Source organism: Zingiber officinale, chromosome 7A (genome assembly GCF_018446385.1).
Source record: "Zingiber officinale cultivar Zhangliang chromosome 7A, Zo_v1.1, whole genome shotgun sequence".
NCBI classification, from domain to species: Eukaryota; Viridiplantae; Streptophyta; class Magnoliopsida; order Zingiberales; family Zingiberaceae; genus Zingiber; species Zingiber officinale.
The window spans coordinates 7,753,412-7,779,538 of NC_055998.1; the positions used below are offsets into that span (position 1 = coordinate 7,753,412).

Here is a 26,127-nt window from a genome sequence, read left to right on the forward strand (position 1 = left end):
AATAGGACGAATTAAAAGATATTTACCCTCTAATGGATAGCGAATCTAAAAAGACAGACTGTTTAGATAAATGACTATGAACCCCTCTCAATTTATTCTTATAGTCAATGGAGAATTTTCGTGATCTTATACAATCATCGTTATGATTAATCAGTTTAATATCAACTAAAAAAATACATAAACAAAAATAGAAAGAAAGATAAACAAATCGTAGAGTGAACATTTGATTCATGGTCACATTCGATTGATCCATGTTAATCTAAAAAGTAAAAAAAAATCCAGATGCATTACGGTTAATTCGGTTAATAAATTAACCGAAAACCAATTTAATGTTAGCTAACAAAATCGAATCAAAGTTTTACTAAAACTGAATTACTCGAATTAAATTAAAAATAGGTTATCACCAAATTAACTGAATTTTTTAAAAAATAATAAAAAATTATAAAAAATTAATATTAAATTTCGGAAAAGGATGAATCTATTGTATGTCTTATACTTACACAATTTTATTATATCTCTATGCTAAGGCTGGACTTTTGCCGAGTAAAAAATGTTAGATACATGTGAATGAAGAAGAGGTGGAAAGAAAAGAAAATTCTATTATGAATGAGACTTTAGTTTCATATTGGGAGTTTCATGATATATTGGTTGGTTTCTATTAATTCATATGCATTGATGACGTGAACAAATGCATGAGGAGAGACACTGTCTCACGCGGGGGTGTAAATCCAAGGCTTGGATTGCACTAAGCCAAATTGACTCATGTGCGAGTATGACTTGCATGCATCGAATGTCGGATCGGTCAGGACAAAATTTGCCCAAGTAATACAACCAATATTTTGTCATATAAATATTCTTGCTGCTTATTTAAGTGGCGGATGCATTAAATTAAATATTAATGTAGAATGTAAATGATCGAGTGAAACGTTGGTGTTTCATAGCACAGTGAGTAATAATCATTAATCAATCATTAAATGTTGTTCATTGGTCTGAGCTCCACCTACCTTCTCCCTCCTCTGTCGCGGTGGGTACCATGATAGCAGTCAGATACCTCTCAATTCGCCGTGACCACCAGTACTTAGTGGAAATCACAGTTAGCCGTTGTATCCTGGGAACAGACGACCTGAGAAAATCTTGAAGCACAATTGGAGGTGGGATGAATATGTTTCAAGAAAACTACGTGCATCGCAGGCCTCTGTTGGCTTAGTCGCTCTGTACACTCGGCCGCTCGGTCGCTCGTCCGCTCTGTTTGCTCGGTTGATCATCTGCTTTGTCTCTCGCCCACTCTACTTCTCTACTTGCTTGGCTAATCTGCTCGTTCGGCTGATCTGCCCGCTCGACTACATTGCCCGCTCGACCGCTCTGTCACTCAGTACTTGGCAGAAACTAGCCCCGCTGGTAGCATGAGATTATCTACTCAAGTTATCTCGATAGATAAGTTGAATTTAATTTAGTATAATTTTAATTTCAGCTAATTTCCCAATAATCTTCGGCACATTAACAAACAAAAATCTACTAACAATAAATTCCTAAATTTTGAGTAGGTGTATGAATTGAGACCTTAGTTCCATATTGGGAGTTTCATGACATATTGGTTGGTTTTTATTCATTCACATGCATTGATGACGTGAACAAATGCATGAGGAGAAACTCTCTCTCACACGGGGGTGTAAATCCAATGTCTAGATTGCACTAAGCCAAATTGACTCATGTGCGAGCATGATTTACGTGCATCGAATGCCGGATCGGTTAGGACAAAATTTGCCCATTTATAACAACCAACATTTTGTCACATAAATCTTTTTGCTGTTTATTTAAGTGGCGGGTGCATTAAATTAAAGATTAATGTAGAATGCAAATGACCGAGTGAAATGTCGGTGTTTCGTAACACGGTGAGTAGTAATCATTAATCAATCATTAAATGTTGTACATTGGTCTGAGCTCCTATATAAGGAGGCTCCACCTACCTTCTCCCTATATAAGGAGGGTACCATGACAGTAGTCAGATACCTCTCAATTCGCTGTGACCACTAGTGCTTAGTGGGAATCACGGTTAGCCATTGTATCCTGGGAATAGATGACCTGAGAAAACCACTAGTCCTTAGTCGGAGGTGAGACGAATATGTTTCAAGGAAACTATGTGCATCGCATGCCTCTGTTCGCTTAGCCGCTCTGTCCACTCGACCGCTCTGTCTGCTCGGTCGCTCGTCCGCTCTATTTGCTCGATCGCTCATCTGCTCTGTCTCTCGCCCACTCTGCTGCTCTACTTGCTTGGCTAATCTGTCCGCTCGACTACTCTGCCTGCTCGACTACTATGCCCGCTCGACCGCTCCGTCACTTAATACTTGGTAGAAACTAGTCCTGTTAGTAAAATGAAATTATCTACTCAAATCATCTCAATAGATAAATTGAATTTAATTTAGTATAATTTTAATTTGAGCTAATTCAATTCCCAATGATATTCGGCACATTAGCGAAAAAAAAAAATCTACTAACAATAAATTCGTAAATTTTGAGTAGGTGTATTAATGTTGCGTTCATGTCACGCTCCGGTAAGTATTGCACAATCATTAAAATGTACTATCTTCTCCTCGCTTTAGTATGCAAATAAATAAGCCTGGAAGCACTGCAGTACTCATAAGAGTTGTCGAGTCCGCTAGCTTAATAATGGCTATCCATGGTTTTGTAGATTGGAAAGGAAAGCCTATCAACAAAAAAAGGCATGGTGGTGCACGAGCTGCCTCCTTCATCTTCAGTAAGTATAATTCTAACTTTTCCTGCAATACAAGTAACTCTTCACGTTCATCCTTGTATAAGCTGGTCAGGGAAACTGAATTCATATATACACATATATTTATGTATATTGCAGCACAAACGATTTTGCTGAACTTTGCCTTCATCCCGATCTTGTTGAACTTGGTGACTTATTTGCATGGAACCATGAACGAGGACATTGCAAACTCTTCAACCCTGGTCAATAACCTTGTTGGCGCAAGCTGTGCCTTCGCTCTCTTGGGAGCCTTCATCTCTGACTCTTACATCACAAGATTTAAGACCATACTCATATTTGGGCCTATTGAATTCATGGTAAATCTACAAGTAAATTTAAATTTCCTTATGATTGCGCTGACATATATACTATGCCACTAGCAATTAAATGCTTATAAAAATATTTATTGCTTTTAAAGCAGTGGTTATGTGGGTTATTTATCGGATAAATATTGTCAACGAAGTGCATAATACGATACTATGATCAAACATCTTTATGATTAAAAAAACTAATCTCCTAAAGAAATGCATGTGTTAGGTCACCTTATTCTTAATTGACTACGAAAGGCTACGCTTAACTGATTGAGCTTTAGTTGAGAATTAACTCAGAAGGACTTAAATATGGAGGTCAGATAAAAGTAGTCATTGTTTGGTACCTACTAGAACAAATCAGTTCCATAAAGTAAACACCTCAACTCACCTAATAAACACCAGCTACATCGTGATCTGCTTCATTGATGAAATAATTTTGTTGGCTGATGATCTCACTCAGTTCAGATGATAATTAATTCGAATTGTTTTGTGCTTTATGTTCAGTCCAAAATGAAAATATTGTTAGTGTATGCATTTATATTGTCAACATACTCCTTATATATTTTATGAATAATTATTTAATAAAAACAAAAATTTAGCATTAATTATTAATTATTTTTATGTGCGTATATGATTAATGATAAAATCCCACATATTAATGGGTATATTAATATGGAAACAGTCTTTGATCGGATAGATATCTAGAGGGGACATGTATATCTAGATCAACGCTGAGTATGACTAGGTCGAGATAGACCGAGGGATGGATATCCAAGTTGTACTTGGGGGTGCCTTGAGTTTAGAGGTATATTGGACACGACTCACTCAAGAGGAGACCACATATTAAGCATCATTGGTTATTCCTCTTAGTGTAACTGATCTTTTGACTTGAGACCTTTATTTATTATATGCGTGGAGTTATGTGCTTTGACACCGTTAAAAGCCGTCTTTAATCGGATTGTGATTAATATGGTAGTTGAGTGTATGCAAAACGTAGAGAGAATAGTGTTGAGTCAATAGAGGATTCATCACTCTCTTGGATTAGGAGTTAATATCATAGCCACTTGATAGAGATATTAGTGACTCGAATCCATGGCCATGGGAGGAATGATTTATCATTCAAGAGGAGTCTATTATATCTTGGAAATCAAGTAAAACAATTAATTTGGTAATGATGCATAATGTATCGAATTAATTGGGATGTAGGCTTAGATAAAGAGATTGAATTACACAATAATCGGTTCATGGTGGTTTACAGTTTATGACCGATATTAATTTTATCGCGTTGGGTGGCTAAAAACTGTTGCTAGATGATTACCTTAGTCTGTGTATGGATTTACACTGCCTTCGTGTATAAAACCTAGAGGGTCGCACACATAGCACGTAGACATGAACAATGGTATCGGAAGCTAGTCGAGATCAAGGTCAAATATGGATTTATTTGATACAAAGAAAAAAGAATTTGAATAGTCATAATCATGATGATTAATAGAGAATTCAAAAAGTTATTATAATGATAATTAATGAAGAATTTGAAGAGTCATCATAATGAAGGTTATAAATGAAGAATTTATGGAGCCTATAACTCTTCATCTTCCTAATTAATGAAGATCATAAATGATGAATTAATTGAGACCTTAACTCTTCGTATTCCTTGGAGGCTATAAGTAGCCATCCTTGGAAAGATGCAAGGGTAGAATTCATTCTCTTCGAGTTTCCCTCGTCAACTTTTTCTTTGTTCGGAAGAGGGCGTAGTGCTTCCAAGGCTTTGTCGATCCAAGAGGCTAGCACCTAACGGATCATGTCAAGTTCATGATCTAGTGCACGTGGATACCGCTAGAGGAGTCACACGTGGGGCTCTTATCTGTTGAATGATATCATTCAAGCCTATCAAGAACTTGAAGTATATTTTTATGTTACTTTTGTGTAATACTATATGTACCACGAAAAGATCCATGATTCATTATATGTCTTCCGCTGCGCTCCGAACACAACAGTGGTATCAGAGCCAATTTGTGGTTGGATCATATAGTACGAAGTCGATTCTTCAAAATTTATTTGAGGAATCAATGTTTCGAGAGATTTCAAAGAAATCTTAATTTCTTTATTTCAAGTTATATGTCGTAACATTTCATGATAGAAATGAATTTTGTCTAAAACCTGTAAAGTAATACATGTTGTAATTTAGATATAAATTCTTTATGGCATAAGTAGATTAATATGTTAAAATCTCCGAGACTTATTTGTCTTAAAAGACTAAGAGGATTAATGGAGATAAATCTCGCAATGAGATTGTGCAAATGCACAAGAAGTTAACTATGATGAGACATTTTAATTATTTTAAAATCTCTTAAATATATTAAAGTCAAAATTTGTTAAAAGCTCTCCACTAATAACTATGATAATAGTTAGAGTTTTTACATAAGTTGGTGCAGCTTAGTGGTAAGCGAATCTGTCACATCCGCTAATCAAATTGTACAAATATATTTTCCACTGAACCCCTTAATTTTGCAATAATATTGTAGTAACGAGCCCAGATCGCTCTCGAGGAACCAACAATATGATGTAATCTAGGATTGTATTTTATTCCTATTTTTGGGGTTTTCGATATAAAAATGGGATTTGGGGAGTTTTGCAAATAAATGGGGGGTTTAAGCTTGAATCTAAATCTAACAAAAGTAAAGCATAGCGAATAAGAAATTAATCTAAAGCAATAGTGAAATCTACTTGTGTGCCAACAATCAAACCATAATGCATTGTCACCCTACATTATAATTTAATCATCACCACACTTAAACTACATATGAAATTACAAGATAGAAATAAATCTAATCTAAAGCATGATTTAAACCCTAATTTGAAACCTACAACTTATCAATTAAACAAGCTTCAAAGAAGACTTAAACTAAGCTTCAATTAAGTAAAGAAATGCTAAACTACTTGCTAAAACATAACAACCATTAAAATAAATCTGTTCTAAGCTGTTGAACAGTAAGAAAAAGAACTAGAATGAAAACCAATCCTCTCACAATCAACTCACAAACTTCATACTCTTGCCGTCACACAAGAGTACCAAAATCGAAACCACCCAATTTCGGACCTCAGTGGAGATAATAAGCTGCAAATCAATTCGAGGAATGCTCACAAGTGCCGACGGACCACCCCCGACACGCTGGAAACAACCCGAACCCAAGAAAATGCCGAAAATGCTGGAAATCTACATCCCGGAGCTCTCTGGATCTGAAGTGAAAATGTGGACTGCGGATGAGCGTCGGATGAAGCTCAATAACGCCGGCGGACCACCTCCAAGCGTCACTGAATGGAATCAGAGCGCAGATTTGAAAGACCACCTCCAAATCTGGCGAAAACAGAGAAGTCGCCGTGAGCAGATTTTCACCGGAGAGAACACTCTCCGATGGCTCCAGATGATCGGAATGACACCGCCGAGAAGTTCTCCACCGAGATTGAAGCTCGGGAAATTGATCGGAGAAGGAATGGGGCCGAAATCCGGAAGATGCCGCGCCGCGGGACGAAGAACAGCGCAGGGGATCGACGACTAATCTGGGTACTGTAGCTTCTCATTTAAATCAGATCTGGATCTGGAATGGACGGTTGAGATGATTCCGGGCTAAATCAACGGTGAAAAGTCATCCAAAATCTGATCTGAAGGTACTGATGTTGATCTAGGGTCTGGATCTACCCTCCTGTGGGTCAGATCGATCAGATCATCACTGGATGGCCCAGATCGGCCCAGTCTTCATTGAACGGCCCAGATTAATTCGGCTTGATCAATGGCTAGATGAACTCAGATCTGCATCAAAACTTATGGATCTTCATCAATGGCTCAGATCTGCTCCCCATTAAGTTGGATCGGCCAGATCTTCAACGTATGGTCCAGATCTGTCCTATTCTTGATGAACAGCCCATAATGCTCAATAGCTAGATCTTCTCGTTTGAACTCCGATTTGAGCCCAATTTTGGTCCAAATAGATCCAAATCCAAGATCCTTTGATGCCTACAAAATAAGAATCAAATATTAGCATCAAATAATACCAAAAATAATATAATTTGTAATTAAGTCCAAAAATACACACTATGCACAAAATGTGATGTAACCATGATTTAAACCATGAAATCAACATCAAACCATGCATATATGAATCAAAATAATGCAGTAAAATCATGGTTATCACTTAGCTGTGGGCTTGTGTCAAAACATCTATAATTTATCATAATTATTAATGGGTCAACTTAATTCAAATTCATTGACTTGTTTAGCTCAGCTAAGGTTAACTGATTTGAGAGGCAAGTGTTGAGAATATAAGGCTCAATAAGAACATACCGAAAGTCACATAGATTTGTGATTGGCAAGTTAAAGCCTACTTAATGAATGTAGCATGTAGGTACAGCTCAGCTGTGTACATTCTATATGATTCAGGGTTTCGGTCCTATTAGGAATGGTTACCAACCAATTCCCGATTCTAACAATGAGAGTTGTTGGACTTGAATAAAATAATAGGAGTTATAAAAGACCTATATTAAATATATTCCGTAAATACTAAAACTCTGCTTTAAATTTTAGATGACAAACATAAGTACCTTATTACTGCGAAGCAATCTCGAGAAAGAGAATATCCTTCTCAGTTCCAACTACTTGGATTGGTATAGGAAACTGAAAATTATCTTAAAACACGAGAGAAAAATTTACGTGTTCGAAGATGAACCATTGAAAGAGCCTACACCCAATGCTTTAGACGAAGATCAGTTATATTATTCTCAGTATATGGAAGATACACTAGATGTACAATGCGTCATGTTGTCTTCTATGTCTCTTGAGTTGCAGAGACAGCATGAGAACATGAGTGCTAGGGAGATTGATCAGCACTTGTGTAAGCTCTTCCAAGAGAGTGCGAGAGTAGAGAGGTATGAAACCTCTCGAGCACTATTTTGTACCATGCTGAAGGAAGGAAACCAAGTTGGGTCTCATGTACTCAAGATGATCGCGTACAAAGAGAGGCTCGAGAGCTTAGGTTCTAAGTTGGACAGGACTTGGCTGTTGACCTAATCTTATCATCACTACCTCCATCATTTTCCAGTTTGTGTTGAACTTCAACATGAATAGCATGGACAAGAGTTTGATTGATTTGATGGTAATACTGAAAACTACTGAGAAGGATATGAAGGTAAATCCTTCATTGCATGCAATGATGGTCAGAAAGACCAACAAGCGCCCTAGCACCGAGAAGTTTAATCCCAAGGCTAATGCAGTGAAGAATCCTATATATCAAGCTCAGAAGAAGCTTAAGAAAGGGATGCAGGTACCCCAATCTGATGAGAAGGAGGCCATGTGCTTCCATTATGGCAAGAAAGGTCACTGGAAAAAAAAACTGCTATATTTTCATGAAGAAGAATGCCAATGGAGCGGATGCTTCAGGTATCTTTATGATAGAGTACAATCTTTCTGCTTCTTCATCATGGGTCATAGATTTTAGAAGTAGTTCTCACATTTGTGCGAACATGCAAGGTCTAAGTGATTGCAAACGGTTGTCCAAGGGCGAAATGGACCTACGAGTAGCTAATGGAGCGAAAGTTGTTGCATTAGCTGTAGGAACCTCTTCAATAAATTTACCTAGTGGACTTGTTTTGAATTTAGAAAACTATTATTTTGTTCCTAGTTTCTCAAAAGATATCATTTCGATGTTAAGTTTAGACACCAACGGATTTGTATTTCAATTCAAGGACAAGTTATATTCCTTTTATTTGAATAATATATTCTATGGAAATGGTTCATTGAATAATGGTCTTCATGTTCTTAACTTAGATGAACAAATCTATTGTATTGAAAGTAAGAAACAGAAATTACATTACTCAAACTTAACATATATTTGGCATTGTAGACTTGGGTATATAACCCAGAAACGCATCACTAGATTACTCAGTAATGAGTATTTGGACTCTTTTGAATTAAAGCTCATAGATACATGTGAAGCATGTTTACAAGGTAAAATAACCAAGAAGTCATTCACCAAGATAGGTGAATGGGCAAAGGAACCACTAGAACTCATACATAGTGATGTTTGTGGGTCATTGCAAGTTCAGGCTAGAAGAGCATATACCTACTTCGTGACTTTTACTAACAATTTAAGTAGATATGGATATGTCTACTTAATGAGACATAAGTATGAAACTCTAGACAAGTTTAAGGAGTTCAATAATGAAGTAGAAAATCAACGTGGCAAGAAGATTAAGGCCCTTCGGAGTGAACGAGGTGGCAAGTATCTAAGACAAGAGTTCATTGATTACCTAAAAGAGTGTGGGATAATTTCCCAACTTACACCTCCTAGAACGCCGGAGTGGAATGACGTTTCAGAAAGGAGAAATCGCACACTCATGGATATGGTTGGATCAATGATGAGTCATGCAAGTCTTCCAATGTCATTTTGGAGCTATGCCTTAGAAATAGTAGTACACACACTTAACCGAGTTCCAACCAAGACTGTAGATAAGACTCCTTATGAATTATGATTTGGAAAGAAACCAAATTTGTCTTATCTTAAGATACGAGGTTGTGATACTTATGTAAAGAATGAAAATTCTAATAAGCTTGCAGCAAGATCCATAAAATGTACATTTGTAGGTTCTCTCAAAACTACAATGGGATATTATTTTTTCTCCCAAGTGAGCACAAAGTTATTGTTGCTCGATATGCTATTTTCTTGGAAAAAGAATTTATTTCTAAAGAAAGTAGTGGGAGTAAAGTAAGTCTTGAAGAAATTATAGACTCTACAAACAGGTTGGAAGATGAACAGTTGAATAATGAGGCAGTGCCACAAGTATAAGTGTTTCCTTCATCTGAGACTGCTCAAGAAACGCGAGATTAACGTAAGTCTACAAGAATACACCGAGAGTCAAACAGTTATGGTTGGCTGGTAACCCAAGATAAGGAAGTGTTACTCATCGAAGATGATGAATTGTCGACTTACGAGGAAGTAGTTGCTTCAAATGATTCTAAGAAATAACTGGAAGGCATGAAATCTGAAATGGATTCCATGTACACCAACTAGGTTTGGGAGTTGGTTGATGTGCCAGTTGGGGTAAAACCTATAGGGTGTAAATGGATCTTCAAGAAAAATATTGACATGGATAGGAACATAAGTACCTATAAAGCTAGGCTTGTGGCAAAGGGTTTCAATCAACGCCAAGGAATTGACTATGATGAAACATTTTCACCCGTTCCAATGCTTAAGTCCACTAGAATTTTGCTAGCTATAGCATATAGTGTTGATACAGTCTGACCTGGCTGTTGTTTTGATGTTGACACTGATTTAAGTTTGTATCAGATATTAATTAAACTCAGAATGACTACTGATCGAGGTTGATCAGTTGGGAGGGAAAGTCCTGGTGAGTGAAGCCAGGCAAGGGAAATCCAGATGGGTCAAGGTTGACCAGACATCTGGTGAAAAGTCCAAGCAGGGAGCTTGGCACGGGAAAAGTCCAAGTATGGTGACTTGGCACGGAAAGGTCGGAGAGGGCTCGGTAGCTCATTCTCTGGACCGGACGAAGTCGGAGAGGGCTCGGTAGCTCGTTCTCTGGACTAGGTCAGAGAGGGCTCGGTAGCTCGTTCTCTGGACCGGACGAAGTCAGAGAGGGCTCGGTAGCTCATTTTCAGGACCAATCCTAGTATCACATAGGCGTTGGATCGGTCAACAGACCGATCCAGTGAGATTTTGATTGCCTGATCGGTGCACAGACCGATCTGATGAAACTAGGTTTGCTGATCGGTCTGGTGACCGATCAGGAAACACTCAGTAGCACACTGAGTGTAATCTAATCGGTCTGTAGACCGATCAGGAAACACTCAGTAGCCTACTGAGTGTAATCTGATCGGTCTGTAGACCGATCAGGAGATGATGTCGCGAGAAGGAAAAAGGCAGGGGATCGGTCTGTGGACCGATCCATATGCACTCTGATCGGTCTGTAGGACCGATCAGGCCATATCCTGATCGGTCTTGGGACCGATCAGGTGACGATCTTAGGAGTGCGAGGAACCGCACTCATTAAGCCCTGATCGGTCTTCACGACCGATCAGACATCAATTCAAAGGTGTGGATCGGTCCGCTGACCGATCCACCACACTGTCTGCACACACTGTCAGGTTCTGCTGGTTTCTGATTCGTTTGAACTAATCAACTTCTGCTGTGAGCTTTATGTGGTGCAGGTTGCAGGTTCCATTCCAGTGCTTAATTTCAAATTAAGCCTCATCAAAGGAATAAGACAGAGCTTACTTTCTTCTGTGTATCACTGCGATGAGGGAAGATTGAGCATCAACGGATACTGATGCTAACAGACTGCAATCTCTGTTCGCGATCAGCTTGACTCCTGTGGGTTGGTTGGAGCTCAGAAGACACCAGCAAGACCAAGGATGGTATTGGTGTTAGTTCAGAGAACTAGCTGAGGAGGAAGAGTGATTGGCGATGCTTGTGTTTACAGGAGAGATTCGACGCAGAATTTCTGCAGCGAAAGAGCAGAGGCATAAGAAGAGAGACGAGGAAGCAAGGAATAGAGCTCTCGGTTGATTGTGTGAAACAAGCTGTGCTGTGCTTTGTGCTTGAAGAGAGGTTGTATTCTTGTGTTCCTGCTTGTGCTTATTCTTCGTTGATTGTGGCTGTGAGCTTCCTTTGATCATTTCACTTGAGCCACTACTGTAAGTCTTGTGCTTAATTTCGTTAAAGACTTTGTGGAGAGGTTACTCCACCGAGAAGGAGAATCCTTTAGCCGGATAGCTTCCGGGGTGTGATCTACCGGAAGATCAAGGGATCGTCCACCTTACGGACACGCCGAGGAGTAGGGGCGAGTTATCCCCGAACCTCATAAATCTCTGAGTTAGTGTGCTGTGTTCTCTCTTTGTTTTAGTTTTCTAATTCCGCTGTGCTAACAAAGTTCTTGAAGAAATTTGTGTTTAGTATTTTTCAAAGAGGCTATTCACCCCCCCCCCCCCTCTAGCCATCTAAGATCCCAACATATAGCAGCTTACAAGGACTACGATATTTGACAAATGAATGTTAAAACTACTTTACTAAATGGAACGTTACAGGAGGAAGTATATATGGTACAACCTCTCGATTTTATAAAATATGAGAATGCCAATAAGTTATGTAGGCTCAAGAAATTCATTTATGGACTAAAGTAAGCATCTCGGAGTTGGAATCTGCGATTTGACGAAGCTATTAAAGAATTTTCTTTTGTCAAAAATCCAGAAGAACCTTGCGTTTACAAGAAGGTTAGTGAGAGCAAGATTATGTTCCTAGTGTTGTATGTTGATGATATACTTCTTATAGGAAATGACATTCCTAGCTTAGAATCTACCAAGACTTGGTTGAGAAAATGTTTCTCAATGACAGATATTGAGGATGCAACCTATGTCTTAGGTATTAGAATATACCGAGATAGACAAAACAAGTTACTAGGGTTGAGTTAAGGTGTATACATTGATAAAATGCTGAATAGATTTGGTATGTAGGACTCCAAGAGAGGATATTTACCAGTGTCACATGGTGTGCATCTTTCCAATGCTATGTGTTCAGGAACACAAGAGAAAAGAAGTAGAATGGACAAGATACCTTATGCTTCGGCTATAGGGTTCATAATATATGCTATGATCTGCACTCGACCAGATATCTCATATGCATTAAGCATGACGAGTAGATATCAGTCAGATTCTGGAGAGGGTCATTGGACTGCGGTAAAAACTATTCTCAAATATCTTCGAAGAATAAAGAACATGTTCTTAGTTTTTGGAGGAGACGAGAAATTAGTCGTCAGAGGATATACTGACGTAAGTTTTCGGACATATCAAGATGATCTGAAATCGCAGCAAGGATATATGTTTTGTCTGAATGATGCAGTTGTTTGTTGGAGGAGTTCCAAGCAGGAGACAGTTACAAATTCAACAACTGAGTCCGAGTACATAGCAGCTTCAGAGGCAGCAAAGGAAGCTGTGTGGATTAAGAACTTCATAGCGGAACTTGAAGTGGTTCCTAGCATTGTTGATCCAGTTGTACTATATTGTGATAATAATACGATCATAGCACAGGCAAAGGAGCCAAGGTCTCACTAACAATCCAAGCATGTACTAATGAAGTATCACCTCCTTAGAGAGATTGTTCAGAGAGGTGATGTGTTGGTTAGCAAAGTAGATACCAGCGAGAATATCGCAGACCCACTCATAAAGACCTTACCACTACATAAACATGAGACATATGTGAGGAGCCTAGGACTGAGAGTCCGTAGTGTTTGGCAATAGTGCAAGTGGGAGATTGTTATTGTATGTACTTATATGCCAAGATACTCTTTATATATTTTATGAATAATTATTTAATAAAGGTAAAAATTTATTATTAATTATTTACTTTTCTGTACGTATATGATTAATGATAAAGTCTCACAGATTAATGGATATATTAATCTGAAAACCGTCCTTGATCGGATAGATATCTAGAGGGGACATGGATATCTAGATCAACGCTGAGTATGACTAGGTCGAGATAGACCGAGAGATAGATATCCAAGTTGTACTTGGGAGTGCCTTGAGTTTAGAGGTACACTGGACATGACTCGTTCAAGAGGAGACCACATATTAAACATTATTAGTTATTCCTCTTATGAACGAGTGTAACTGATCTTTTGACTTGAGACCTTCATTTATTCTATGCGTGGAGTTATGTGCTTTGACGTCGTTAAAAACAGTCTTTAATCGGATTATGATTAATACGGTAGTTGGGTGTATGGCAAAGCGTAGATTGAATAGTGTTGATGAGTCAATAAAGGATTCATCGCTCTCTTGGATTAGGAGTTAATATTCTGTCCACTTGATAGAGATATTAGTGACTAGAATCCATGGCCATGAGAGGAATGATTTATTCAAGAGGAGTCTATTATATATTGGAAATCAAGTAAAACAATTAATTTGGTAATGATGCATAATATATCGAATTAATTGGGATGTAAGCTTAGATGAAGAGATTGAATTACACAATAATCAGTTCATGGTGGTTTACAGTTTATGACCGATATTAATTTTATCACGTTGGGTGGCTAAAAACTGTTACTAGACTATTACCTTTGTCTGTGTATGAATTTACACTACCTTCGTGTATAAAACCTAAAGGGTCACACACATAGCACGTAGACATGAACAATGGTATCGGAAGCTAGTCGAGATCAAGATCAAATATGGATTTATTTGATACAAAAAAGAGAGAATTCGAATAGCCATAATCATGATGATTAATGAAAAATTCAAAAAGTTATCATAATGATAATTAATGAAGAATTTGAAGAGTCATCATAATGAAAATTATATAAATGAAGAATTTATGGAGCCTATAACTCTTCATCTTCCTAATTAATGAAGATCATAAATGATAAATTAATTGAGACCTTACTCTTCGTATTCCTTGGAGGCTATAAGTAGTCATCCTTGGAAAGATGCAAGAGTAGAATTCATTCTCTTCGAATTTCCCTCGTCAACTTTTTCTTCGTTCAGAAGAGATCGTAGTCTTTCAAGGTTTTGTCGATCCAAGAGACTAGCAGCTAACAGATCGTGTCAAGTTCGTGATGTAGTGCGCGTGGAAAACGCTAGAGAAGTTACACGTGGAGCTCTTATCTCTCGAGTGATATCATTCAAACCTATCAAGGACTTGAAGTATGTTTTTATATTACTTTTGTATAATACTATATGTACCACGAAAAAATCCATGATTCATTATATATCTTCCGCTGCACTCCGAACACAACAAGTGTTTTATGAATTAAAAACAATTTACATGTTTTTTATTTCAGGGATATGGATTACTATCATTGCAAGCACACCTTCCATCACTCCATCCTCCACATTGCAACATCAATGACCAAGGCGAAAATTGCCAGAAAGTCCATGGCTGGAACTCTTTCCTTCTTTACGTGGGCTTGTACATGCTAGCGTTGGGTGATGGTTGTGTTCGTGTTTCATCGCCATCACTGGGAGGGGATCAGTTTGATGGTGAAGATCCGGTTGAAGTAATAGAAAGAACTAGCTTCTTCAATTCTTACGCATTTGGGATCTCACTGGGAGGATTAATAGGGCTAATTTTGCTAGTGTGGATTCAGAATAACAAGGGTTGGGATATTGGATTTGGGGTTAGTGCTCTTTCAGTTCTCTTGTCAGTGCTTGTGGTTGCTAGTGGTTTCCCTTGCTATCGCAATCAGATACCGGATGGAAGTCCCCTAGCCAGGACGTTACAGGTTAAACGCTAACATAAGAGGCATTTGGTTTTCTAAACATTACAGTTCATCTTTGATCTGAATACCTTTTGTTGATTTTCCTGACACCTCTTATCATAGGTTTTGGTAGCAGCATTCAGAAAGAGAAATGCGTCACTGCCTGAAAACCCAGAAGACCTAAATAAAACTCCTCAAAACGGCACCAATGAAGTGGAAGTGCTTTCTCACACACAAGGATTCAAGCAAGTGCATTAATACTTTTTAAGAGCATGAGTTGTCTTAGTCAGTGATTGGCTAATGTTCTGACAATGTTATCAGGTTCATTGACAAAGCTGCTATAATTGGTGAACATGAATCTGACAATGGCCCTTGGTCCTTAAGCACTGTAACTCAAGTGGAGGAAACAAAAGTTGTCTTGCGAATGATTCCTATCATCATCAGTTCCATCTTGGGTAACATTCCAAATGGCTTAATCCTAAGTTTCACTGTGCAACAAGGCACGACCATGAACACCAGGCTCGGGAAAATTCGAATCTCGCCTGCAAATCTATTTGTAATCCCAATATTCTTTCAGACTGTGATGCTCCTAGTCTATGACCGATCCATAGTGCCATTTCTGAGAAGGATCACAGGTTACACAGGAGGTATCACTCACTTGCAACGCGTTGCTATTGGCTTTTTATTTATAGGATTTGCAACGTGCGCAGCAGCAGTGATAGAGAACAGAAGGATGAAAATTATAGAGGAGAACGGGCTTCAAAACATGACGACTGGCGTCCCAATGTCAGTATTCTGGCTCATGGTGCAGTACTGTTGCTTGGGTGTTGTTGATGTTACTTCCTTCGTTGGACTGCTGGAATTCTTCAACAGTGAAGCGCCGAGAGGGATGAAATCAATAGGGACAGCAATCTTTTGGTGCGTGTTGGGCTTAGCTGCTTTCCTGGGATCTATTACAGTTGAATTGACAAATAAAGCAAGTAGACATGGTACCAGTGGAAGAGGATGGATAGAGGGGAACAACTTGAATAAGAGTCACCTTGATTATTTCTACTGGCTGCTCTGCTTTATGCAAATACTCGCACTGTTGAATTTTATCTTCTGGGCTAGGAGGTACACTTATCGACAGAATTTACATATCCAAGAAGGAAATCTTCAATCCCAATCTAGAGTGATGGCAGCGATATAGTATAGTACCTAGATTGCTTGCTAGTCGTGTGTTGAAGTCTTACTGTTGCAATTATGATAAGAATGCTTGTATCCGGAGTATTGAATTATTTCATGCGTACCTAGCGAGATCCTCTTCTGCCCTCTGGCGGAGGATTACCTGAATAATCTAACAAAATCATAACAAGTCACAAGCAATCGATGAAAAAAGATTAATTAAATAGACAAACCACATCAGTAAGGATTATTCCATTTGTGCCTTGTATTAAAAATCTTTTCATGAAGTTAGATCAAAGAATATTTATAGGAATCATAGGCACCTTACAGAAAACTGAACAAAACCACATAATCAAAACAATACATCCAGAAAACAAGCATCAAAATGTTTACTCCTCAGTTCAGGTCTCCATGTTTATCCGCATTGCATGTAAACTCAGAAGAACGAAAGTTTAATGTTTAATCATCATCGGAGTTGAAAACTCATTTGCAAACGTAAACAATCAAAACAAAAAAAGAAACTCGAGGAATACAAAAAACAAAGCAACGCCCCAGTGGTTGTGACAATATATACGTCATCATTTAAAATCTCATAATACGTGCATATATATGCATCACAGGAGAGATTGCATCAACGCAGTGACAAGAAAAATTTAAACTCAGCAAAAGAAAAAAAAATTGCATCGGAGAGATTCCCATTTCCCATAGAACCAATCATCAACCTCTTTAAGAGTACAGATGTCCCTGTCTATGTTTATCGTCACTTGCAAAAGATATATCTACAAATCACATAATGCAATTTAGAATAGGCAGACAATGAAAAAGGATGTAATCGCCGTAAACGGCTCCGTAGATAAATTAAAAGTTATCAACAGATTCCTATCAGCAAACGAAATGCCTAACAGGCCTTTGTATTGGCCTGATAATAGCATCACCAGTCACTGCATTCACTACTGGAGACGTGGCATCAGGCCTTAACCAAAACAGTTGAAATAAAACGCAAAACAAAAACCCTCAGAGAACCGTTTAAAATCACACACACAACTGTCACGAGTTCAAGTCATTCCACAAAACCATTCATTTGAACATCCACAACAGTTCAATTCTTAAAGAATATGAAAAGAATGGAGCAAACGAAGATGAGTGGAAGTAACTAGTTGCCACAGTTGCTGTTTAATGAGTCATACGGCACTTCCTATCAAGAAGGTTGTTCTTCCTCATTGGGACATCAAAACATAATCATGCTTTCAATCTGTGCCATAAATTTAACAAGGCATAGTTTATGGCAAGAAGAAAAACAAACTAGAAACTGAAAAAAAAACAAGCAAGGGAAGAAATAAGATTCAAGCTTCAGAAAGCCAGGTGAATTTACATCAGAGAGTGGGTTTAACCACATCAGCCGGTAATTCCAACATTTATTAGCAATCATCAAAAGCTAAACACTTGGGAATCGAGAAAGAGAGAGAGATTCAGTGAGAAAATATAAATCGAAAAATTAAAACAATGGCCGATAACTGAAAATCCATTATCATCAGCATGAACATGTTATTCTCATCCACAACCCATAAATGGGAAGTGTAGGAAGGTGTCCTAAGAAAATATTCATGATTTCATCATTTGACACATTGCAAATATTTTTAAAATGTAGTATCACAAGTGAACTACGATTCAGAAGTAAAAAACCAGTGCATCAGTCGGATCTAAAGATCCTCAGATCAAGTGTTGGATAATTTAAAATTTTACTTCATCCTTATCTCTACTTGTAAAACATATAAAAATAGAAAAAGCAAAACATTTACAACTATAGACTACTCCAAAAAATATGAGAAATACAATAAATTGGAGAACAAGGCTCAGTGTTGGCGTGTATGTTAAAGGTTCGATTCTGCCAGCAAGCATCCACAATGCGCACTTCAGAAGAGGGAGCTCAGTTATCCTCATCCCATCATTCTCCAATTATATAAAGCTAAAAAAGCGAATAAATCAATCTTTCTTGATAATAATACTATAGTAACCTCCATAAGATGATTTATCGCAATCGATCATGCAGAAACGTAGAAAAACTAAAAGGGAAGAACATCTTTTTACGAATTATGAGAAGACGGAAAATATGGAGATTGCTCAGTTCAGCGGGATAATCGACATACAGATCCCTCGATGAGAGACCTGCTATCCGGTCTGTTGAGCTTGAATTTTCCAGAGTCGTCACGGCAATCCCTACTTCGAAAAAGAAACAAAAAAAATTGAACGTAGAAACGAAGGAACAAGAAAACTTACAGTTCTAGAGAAAGAAGGGGAAATCATATTAAAACATCCACGATTGATAGATATATATATAGAGATAAAAAATATAGATGGATAGAGGAAGGGGATTTGGGTTTCCGCCGCAAGCTTCTCGCGAGAAGTTTGCGGCGAATAAAGATGTGGAATGAGCCGGGGGATTAGGGTTTCATCGGGAAGGCTTTTGACTCGGACACAGTTGAATGGTTCAATCGGGTTCAACTGAACCGTTCCAATAGAGGTTTTTTGGTTTGTTAAGTGTCTTTAACTCCTTGTTCGGGTTAAGAAAAGTATCCTTCTATTTTTTTTGTTTCGTTTTTTCTAATAAAAAAATTATCCTCGAGTTAGAACAAAACTCCTTTCTAAAAGTTAGGAGGGTAAATGAGTCAACCCGTTCATGAATTATTCAGAGCTCGATTCGATAAAAGCTCGTTTGAGCTCGTTTAATGAGGCTCGTTAAGATAAACAAACCAAGCTTAAGCTTCACAATATTCGACTCGTTAGCTCGTGAACATGTTCGTTAAGCTCACGAATCAACTTTTAAATAAAAAATAATAATTTTGATATTGAATTTATAGATTTTACATTCTACTTATGAAAAACATAGATAAATATATTAAATTTATTTATTAGAATAAAATTATAAATTTTAACAATAATATTATATTTTTTTAAAAATATATAATTTAATTTTTAATGAATATTTAAATTTATAATTTATATTTATTAAACTCGTTTAGGCTCGATAAAAGCTCGAATAAGCTCGTGAGCCATGAATATATTCGTTAAATAAAGCTCGAACTCGGCTCGATTATAAACGAGCCAAACTCAAATATTCAAGAGTTCGGTTCGGCTCAGCTCGATTACACCCCTACTAAAAACATATATTGTTTCAAATAACATAGGGCAAAATAAAAAGGCTATGACTCAAATTGTAAAACTATAATCATACCTACTACAATAATATTGAATTGTTTTAATTAAGTTTATGCTATTTTAACAAGTTCATTTATAGTATTTTTACTACGTTGAACGAAAAACATATTATGTCAATTTACTTTCTATAGCATGAGAATTTTTTTAAGATAAAAAAGTAAAATAATATTTAAATATTTTAAAAAATAATAAACTATTTTAATAAAAATGTGCTTTTATCTAATAATAAATTATTATGTTCTCTATCATTAGTTTCGTAATGAAATAGATGTATATTTTATTTATTTATTTATTTATTTATTATTATTATTATTATTATTATTATTATTATTATTATGTGTTACTATTACATCATAATATAACATGGAGTATATGTACAAATAAGTCAAGTCGCTCATGAGTAGCCCGGTCAAAGTTTAATTCGAGCTCAGAGTTGACCAAGCTCGAGTCGACTCATTTAATATTCGAGCCGATCTCGAGTTCATTTAATATTGACTCGATGACTTGTCGAGTATATTATAATTAAGTTAATTTAATATTTTAATATTTAAAAAAATTATGACTTTTTAAATTAAATAATAATCTTACTATTTTATTAAAAATCTTCCTCTTTTACTAACTAATTTTGGTGAAACCTTAAATGAATTTATGTTAATGTCTTTTTTTTCTATTCACACTAAAAATAATTCCAAGGTTTATTAGTAATTCCACAAGTGAAACAATCAGTGATCTAAAGTTCGAGACTCAGCTATGACGTATTATTATAAATTTTTCTCATCATTAATTTTCTCTGATTGTTTTATATAAAAAATATAGTTCTCTTTAGTCCCACATCTTAGAATTGACACTATGATCAAACAAGTTTCTATAAATATTTTAGGCAGACGATGTTAAAAAATATACTTTTCTTAGTTTTTATTACTAAGATAAGTATAATATTAAATTAAAATAATTTTTTGCATAGGTAAGTCCGTTATAGTTTGTTGCTGGGATTCATAATTAATTCTTGATTCTGAACGTAAATGTGACACTATTGCATAAGTCTGACGAATCTTATATTATATACGCAATGCGTGTGCACGTTGAGTAGATATTTATAACTAGAATCCTTTAATTTTCTTGAGCTCAATATTATCTAGGCTACACCCCTAATCTGGAGCATGAAATGGATGTATATGAAATAATATGATGCTATACGGGTGGACTAAGGAAATCATCTTATCTCTCGATGTTAATATATCATGGTATCTAATTCGTAAGCCAAATATCATGCTTTTGAAATCTTGTTTCAACCTTTCCGGAAAACATTAATGCTATATCACTGGTTGTAGCATATTTCAAAAGCATTTTGAATTTTTTTTTTTCTTATTCTTTATCAACTCTTGTCATCATCCCCACGAATATAATTTACGATCCAATTAATTGTGATCGGCCCGGCCCGGCCCCATAAAAAGTTTCTACTAGTCTCATAAAATAAATCACATAAGTGTTGTAGTAGGCCATCTGAAAATCAACAACACGTCGTTGTTAGTTTTCTGAAAATCAACCACATGTCGTTGTGGGTTTCTTAAGATCGGCAACAAGTTGTTGCTCGTTTTCTAAAAATAAAAAACACATTATTGCTGATTTTCCTAAAATCAGCAACACATTGTTGCTGGTTTATTAACACATTTTGTTGGTTTCTTAAGACCATCAACACTTTGTTATTGATTTAGTAAGATCAAGAATATGAAAACTAACAACAACGTTGTTGCAAACATAAAATTTAAGAGATCATGACTTTTAATTAAGATTGAATAACGAAACACACAAAATATTAAATCGAAGCTTGTTATGAGATATTTGATTTAATAAATTGTGTATTCTTTGATTCAATTTTAGCTAAAAGTTACGACATCTTAAAATTTATCCAGCATACACTACTTATATCAGTTACAAAATCATTACTACTAAAACTACAAATATAACTTTAAGAGGATATAGCTTATGATTCTGACTAACCATTGGATGCAAAATATATTTAATCGAAAATCTTTAAATGAGATTCGATTTGATATATTGTACGTTTCGTAGTTTATTCTAAATAAACGTTATAGTTTTTTAAAGTTATAACTTTATATAGTTGCCACAACGTATTGCTGTTTTTTTAAAATCAATAACAGGAAAAGTTCTAGTGTCCTGAAGATCCGCTACACATTATTACTGACTTAAATTTTAAGAGACTATAACTTGTAATTGGGATTGAATCATATGATATATTTTTATTAGATCAAAATTTATTGAGATATCTTTAATTTAATATATTGACAAAAAAAAAAAGGTGAGAAGAGATACATGATTTAATTAATTAAAAAATAGATACCTCTTTTGAATAATATGTAAAATGGGTTTGGTAAATTATCGTTTTAAAAAGTAAGTAAATAAATAAATAACACAGAATTTAGTAAAAAGCCTTACCTATAGGTATATCAAGTACATTCTCTGAAAAGTCTACATTGTAAAGTTTACAAATCAAAGTCATACAAAATAATGATGAAGTATCGAGTAAAAAAGAGCACGGATCTTTGGTCCGTAATTTACAAATTAAGAAATGATCCATTACATAGATTAATCTATTTTGATAGATCCTATCTACTAAATAAGTGGGATCTATTATCATCTACTAATAATAGGTAATGGACCATCTTTTAAATAGTAAATTGCGGATAAGGATCCCGCATGAGGAAAGGGGACCTTTTCCAGCGTCCCGTATGGTGAAGTCATTTCCCTGAAACAGACTGACATAGGAGACTTGTTCCAGTGCTGGACATGGAATCGTTTACTTCTATAAATGTTGATAAAGTCGAGATAAATATTTTCCTTATGTGTTAGTTATTATTCTAAAGGTTAGTAGTCGTCCGTGATTTATCTCCTTCGTGTTGATCATGGGACGGATTGACAGGGACACTGGGGGCGAACATATCCAAAAAAAAAAAAAAAAAAAGTTTACTTCTATAAGTGAAAAAGACTTGCAAATGGACATTGTTGACAGAAAATTCAACTTTGTTGCCTTACCTGCTTTCATTTAAAACACTGATGCAGTTGGTCCCTTGCTGATTTTTTTTCTTTGTTGAATATGACCCCATGATATGATCGATGTGTGAATAAATCTCAAACAGATTCTTGGTGAGCAACCAAAATATATGCTGATCATTTTTAATTGCAATTCTAATACTTTGGTAGAAAATAAACTCAAATAAGAGTTTAAAATATAAAGGTTCTTAAAAAGAAGTCGTTTTTTTTTCTTGTGTTGCTGCACCTCAAGTAAACTTTTGCTAACTTATTTGTCAAGACTTGTTCACTAGATACTCGACATAATCACCTTATCATATGATCAGTTTGCATTCAATCATTGACTAGACTAAATTAAAACTACGTTTGGTAAGAGATAATCAAGATTATATTATAGTATTGATTAATTTATTTAGTATCATTTTAAGATTGTAATGCAATCTGAATTAAAAAACACTAAAGTTTTATAATTTGAATTATAAAATCAATAACACGTAATCGAGATTACATTCTCACCTCGATATTTAATTAAAATTTAAATGTTAAATATAACCCTACTTCATTTTTTATACTAATTGATCGCAGATATCGCCGCTCTCCGTTGTCGACCGTTACTTGTAGCCTGCCTCTGTCGTCGGCTGCCTGCCACCGCCTGTCGTCACCCGCCACAACGATCATCAGTCATCCGCCGTTATAGACTGTCGCTACCATCGATCACCACCGTCGATAAATTGTAAGATATTTTTATCATTTTATAATAATATATATTATATTTTTTATAAAAAATAATAGATAATAAATAAAAGGATGTAAAGATTACATACCGTCTTTTATCGAATATAGTAATATAATATTAATTACATTAATAAAATTTATTATATTATAAATTTAATTATAGTACCCAATCAAATATAACCTAATTTATTTAATTAAATTATTTCATTTAATGTATTATTTATATTTGTCAACCTCCTTTATTAGTTATATGTTGTTTGACTTGATAAATCATGAACTAGAATTATTAGCTCCTTTATTCTAGTTATTCGACACATCTAACTGAACTCGATTGACGGATTAATCCCACCTAATCTTTTTAATCCGTCCCATCCATTTGTTCCAATAAAACAACCATATTTAATGTACTCAACCAATTTGATTTATTCGGCTTCCTTGGCCCACTAAATTATTAAATTCAAAATATCTTTTTAAATAATAGAATTGATTTATTTGACTTGTTAGACCTACTAAATTATTAAATTTAAAATATTTTTTAAATAAAAATAGAATAATCTAATAGAAAAGGGCTCGGTAAATTATTTATTCCTTTCTTATTTAGCCCCTTTCAAATACGGATTTCAGAATTTTAAGGTTGAGATTTAGCTCCGGCGAGTTAAAGGAGATTTATAAATCTCCGGCGAGTTAAAGGAGATTTATCCTCTAATAGATAGTGAATCGAAAACTTTCGTGATATTAGACGATGATCCTTATAGTTAATCGGACCAGTGAATGAAAAGAAAGATAAACAAATACTAGATTGAACATGTGATTCATGGTCACATTCGAATGATTCATGTTCGTTTAAAAAGTTTAAAAAATGGAGATGCATCAAACTCCCATTAATACTAAATTATTAACTTTCAAAAAAGGTGCTATTGTATATTGATGTTGTCCGAAAGTGAGAATCTGGAAAGCCGGGAATGTTACGTCTCTGTTGATTGAAAAAAAGATTTTGCTCCTCTCTGCAAAATAAGTTAAACTAGGAAAGGGGTCCCCGACGTTAGTTCTCCGACACGTAAGTTAAAAATAATAGTAGGAAGAGAATTTGAAAATAATAGAGATAGAGATGAATCTTGCCTTTCTTCGTACCTAGCATACTCTTTTATACATTTCTTAGTGACCCTCCATCTTCCCCTGTTTAATGATATTAATGATCGACAGAAGGTCATCTTTGTCTTGGCTTCTTCATATTCAATAATAGATGGAGTGTTCTCTTTTATTTTTCCTTCCTTTATTACTTCCCTTATTAAATATCATCTTTTCCTCTTTTATTATTTTATTGGCTTATTATTAAGATTTACAATGTCAATGCCATACTTGAGCCAGACGGGTGGCATGCTCGGCCCACTCTCCTGCCGATCGGGCTGAATAGACACTGGTTCATCCAGACGTCCACCCGGACAATGATCCCTCTGATCGGTCAGGTGTTTCCACTTCCCGCTCGGGCGACACGGTCGAGCCTCTTTGGGCCCTGGCATGACCGCCTTGACTTTGACCTCCATCGTGGCTATTGACCCGTGCCAGGTGGACTCTTCCTTATTGCGACATCACAAGTCTCCTCCTCAAGTCGAGTCGAAGGAGGCTGCAAGTCCGACTGACTGGACATGATGTGTTTTCGACGACTCCTTGACCTGATCGACCCACGTGCTCCAGTTTTCGATCGACACACATATTTACACCGCTCGATCCTCTTTCACTGGACTGAGCCTATTGCGGTTGCATGGCCCGAGCCTTTAAAGCAAAAGGTGCCTATGCTGCTTGGCTGTGTGATACCACTTGTCCATGCCTGATCGATACGACATGTGATTATACTTGGCAATTTTTATCCTACTCGCTCCTAGTGCTTCCCGACCGAGTACCCTGACGTCAGCTAAATTTTTTGAAGACCGTGCAAATCCCTGAGAATCATGGTTGGGAATGCAACCATACATTTTTAATTAAGTTCATTAAATACTATTCGGTGACCATAGGATGCTTGATGTGACAGGCGGATATCCGCTCGCGACACGACATGCGCCTTTTCAAATTCAACAGTTGGATCTACTTCTAGGTTTCTATAACTTTGGATCGGATGGCTGAGGTCGATCGGCGTCGCCTTCTTCCTCACTTCGCGTCTTCGTCTTCAAGCTTCTAGCGATATTTCATTTTCTCCTATTTCGTCGGCGATTTCTCCAGTAAGCTTCTTCTTTCAAATATTTTCGTTGCACTTCAATCTCTTTGTTGCCAATGGCAAGTTCCTCTAATCCTCCCGTAGTCGTCCCTGGGCTCTAGTATATGACCATCGAGTCCAGGTTCGACGGTGGTGATGCTGAGAGTTTGAGGACTGCTTATGAAATTCCTTCCACTTATCAAATTGCTCTTCCTTCGGCTTTTAACTGTCTGAGCGAACCTCCTCCCATCTTTATATGCTTTTTAGGGACCAATTTACCATTGGTTTGAGGTTTCTTATCGACCCCTTCTTCTCCGCCGCCTGTAAATATTTTCGCATCTCTCCCCACTAATTAGTCCCTAATTCCTTTAGGCTACTATACGGGGTTGTTATCCTTTTCCGCCTGCATGACATTCCTTTGACCTCTCGGC

General features: G+C 36.4%; 1 protein-coding gene and 9 non-coding genes across 10 annotated transcripts; 1 reads left to right on the plus strand and 9 right to left on the minus strand.

Moving 5' to 3' along the window:
* The first annotated feature begins 2,622 nt into the window (after window positions 1-2,622).
* Window positions 2,623-16,528, plus strand: LOC122000885 (protein NRT1/ PTR FAMILY 4.5-like). Its single transcript, XM_042555380.1, has 5 exons — window positions 2,623-2,755; window positions 2,870-3,087; window positions 14,923-15,363; window positions 15,463-15,584; window positions 15,661-16,528. Exons 1-5 carry the CDS (start codon window positions 2,668-2,670, stop codon window positions 16,526-16,528), a joined length of 1,737 nt encoding a protein of 578 aa, XP_042411314.1. The 5' UTR covers window positions 2,623-2,667.
* A 365-nt stretch (window positions 16,529-16,893) lies between these two features.
* On the minus strand, window positions 16,894-16,980 carry LOC122003287. The gene has a single exon (XR_006117926.1). It is a non-coding gene; the product is annotated as a small nucleolar RNA Z159/U59 (small nucleolar RNA).
* Window positions 16,981-17,180: 200 nt separating this feature from the next.
* On the minus strand, window positions 17,181-17,274 carry LOC122003297. The gene has a single exon (XR_006117935.1). It is a non-coding gene; the product is annotated as a small nucleolar RNA R44/J54/Z268 family (small nucleolar RNA).
* A 53-nt stretch (window positions 17,275-17,327) lies between these two features.
* Window positions 17,328-17,477, minus strand: LOC122003320. The gene has a single exon (XR_006117954.1). It is a non-coding gene; the product is annotated as a small nucleolar RNA snoR2/U65 (small nucleolar RNA).
* Window positions 17,478-17,512: 35 nt separating this feature from the next.
* Window positions 17,513-17,730, minus strand: LOC122003294. The gene has a single exon (XR_006117932.1). It is a non-coding gene; the product is annotated as a small nucleolar RNA Z112 (small nucleolar RNA).
* A 115-nt stretch (window positions 17,731-17,845) lies between these two features.
* Window positions 17,846-17,941, minus strand: LOC122003308. The gene has a single exon (XR_006117944.1). It is a non-coding gene; the product is annotated as a small nucleolar RNA snoR77Y (small nucleolar RNA).
* An 86-nt stretch (window positions 17,942-18,027) lies between these two features.
* Window positions 18,028-18,128, minus strand: LOC122003296. Its single transcript, XR_006117934.1, has one exon. It is a non-coding gene; the product is annotated as a small nucleolar RNA snoR31/Z110/Z27 (small nucleolar RNA).
* A 37-nt stretch (window positions 18,129-18,165) lies between these two features.
* On the minus strand, window positions 18,166-18,260 carry LOC122003318. Its single transcript, XR_006117952.1, has one exon. It is a non-coding gene; the product is annotated as a small nucleolar RNA snoR31 (small nucleolar RNA).
* A 92-nt stretch (window positions 18,261-18,352) lies between these two features.
* LOC122003354 lies at window positions 18,353-18,454 on the minus strand. Its single transcript, XR_006117968.1, has one exon. It is a non-coding gene; the product is annotated as a small nucleolar RNA R30/Z108 (small nucleolar RNA).
* Window positions 18,455-18,618: 164 nt separating this feature from the next.
* LOC122003303 lies at window positions 18,619-18,719 on the minus strand. The gene has a single exon (XR_006117939.1). It is a non-coding gene; the product is annotated as a small nucleolar RNA Z107/R87 (small nucleolar RNA).
* Between the last annotated feature and the right edge of the window lie 7,408 nt (window positions 18,720-26,127).

Coding starts and splice junctions, on each gene's coding strand:
- LOC122000885 (XM_042555380.1), top strand. CDS start 2,668: ATGGCTATCCATGGTTTTGTAGATTGGAAAGGAAAGCCTATCAACAAA. Junction 2,756..2,869: donor AGCTGCCTCCTTCATCTTCA/GTAAGTATAATT, acceptor TGTATATTGCAG/CACAAACGATTTTGCTGAAC. Junction 15,364..15,462: donor CCCTAGCCAGGACGTTACAG/GTTAAACGCTAA, acceptor CTCTTATCATAG/GTTTTGGTAGCAGCATTCAG.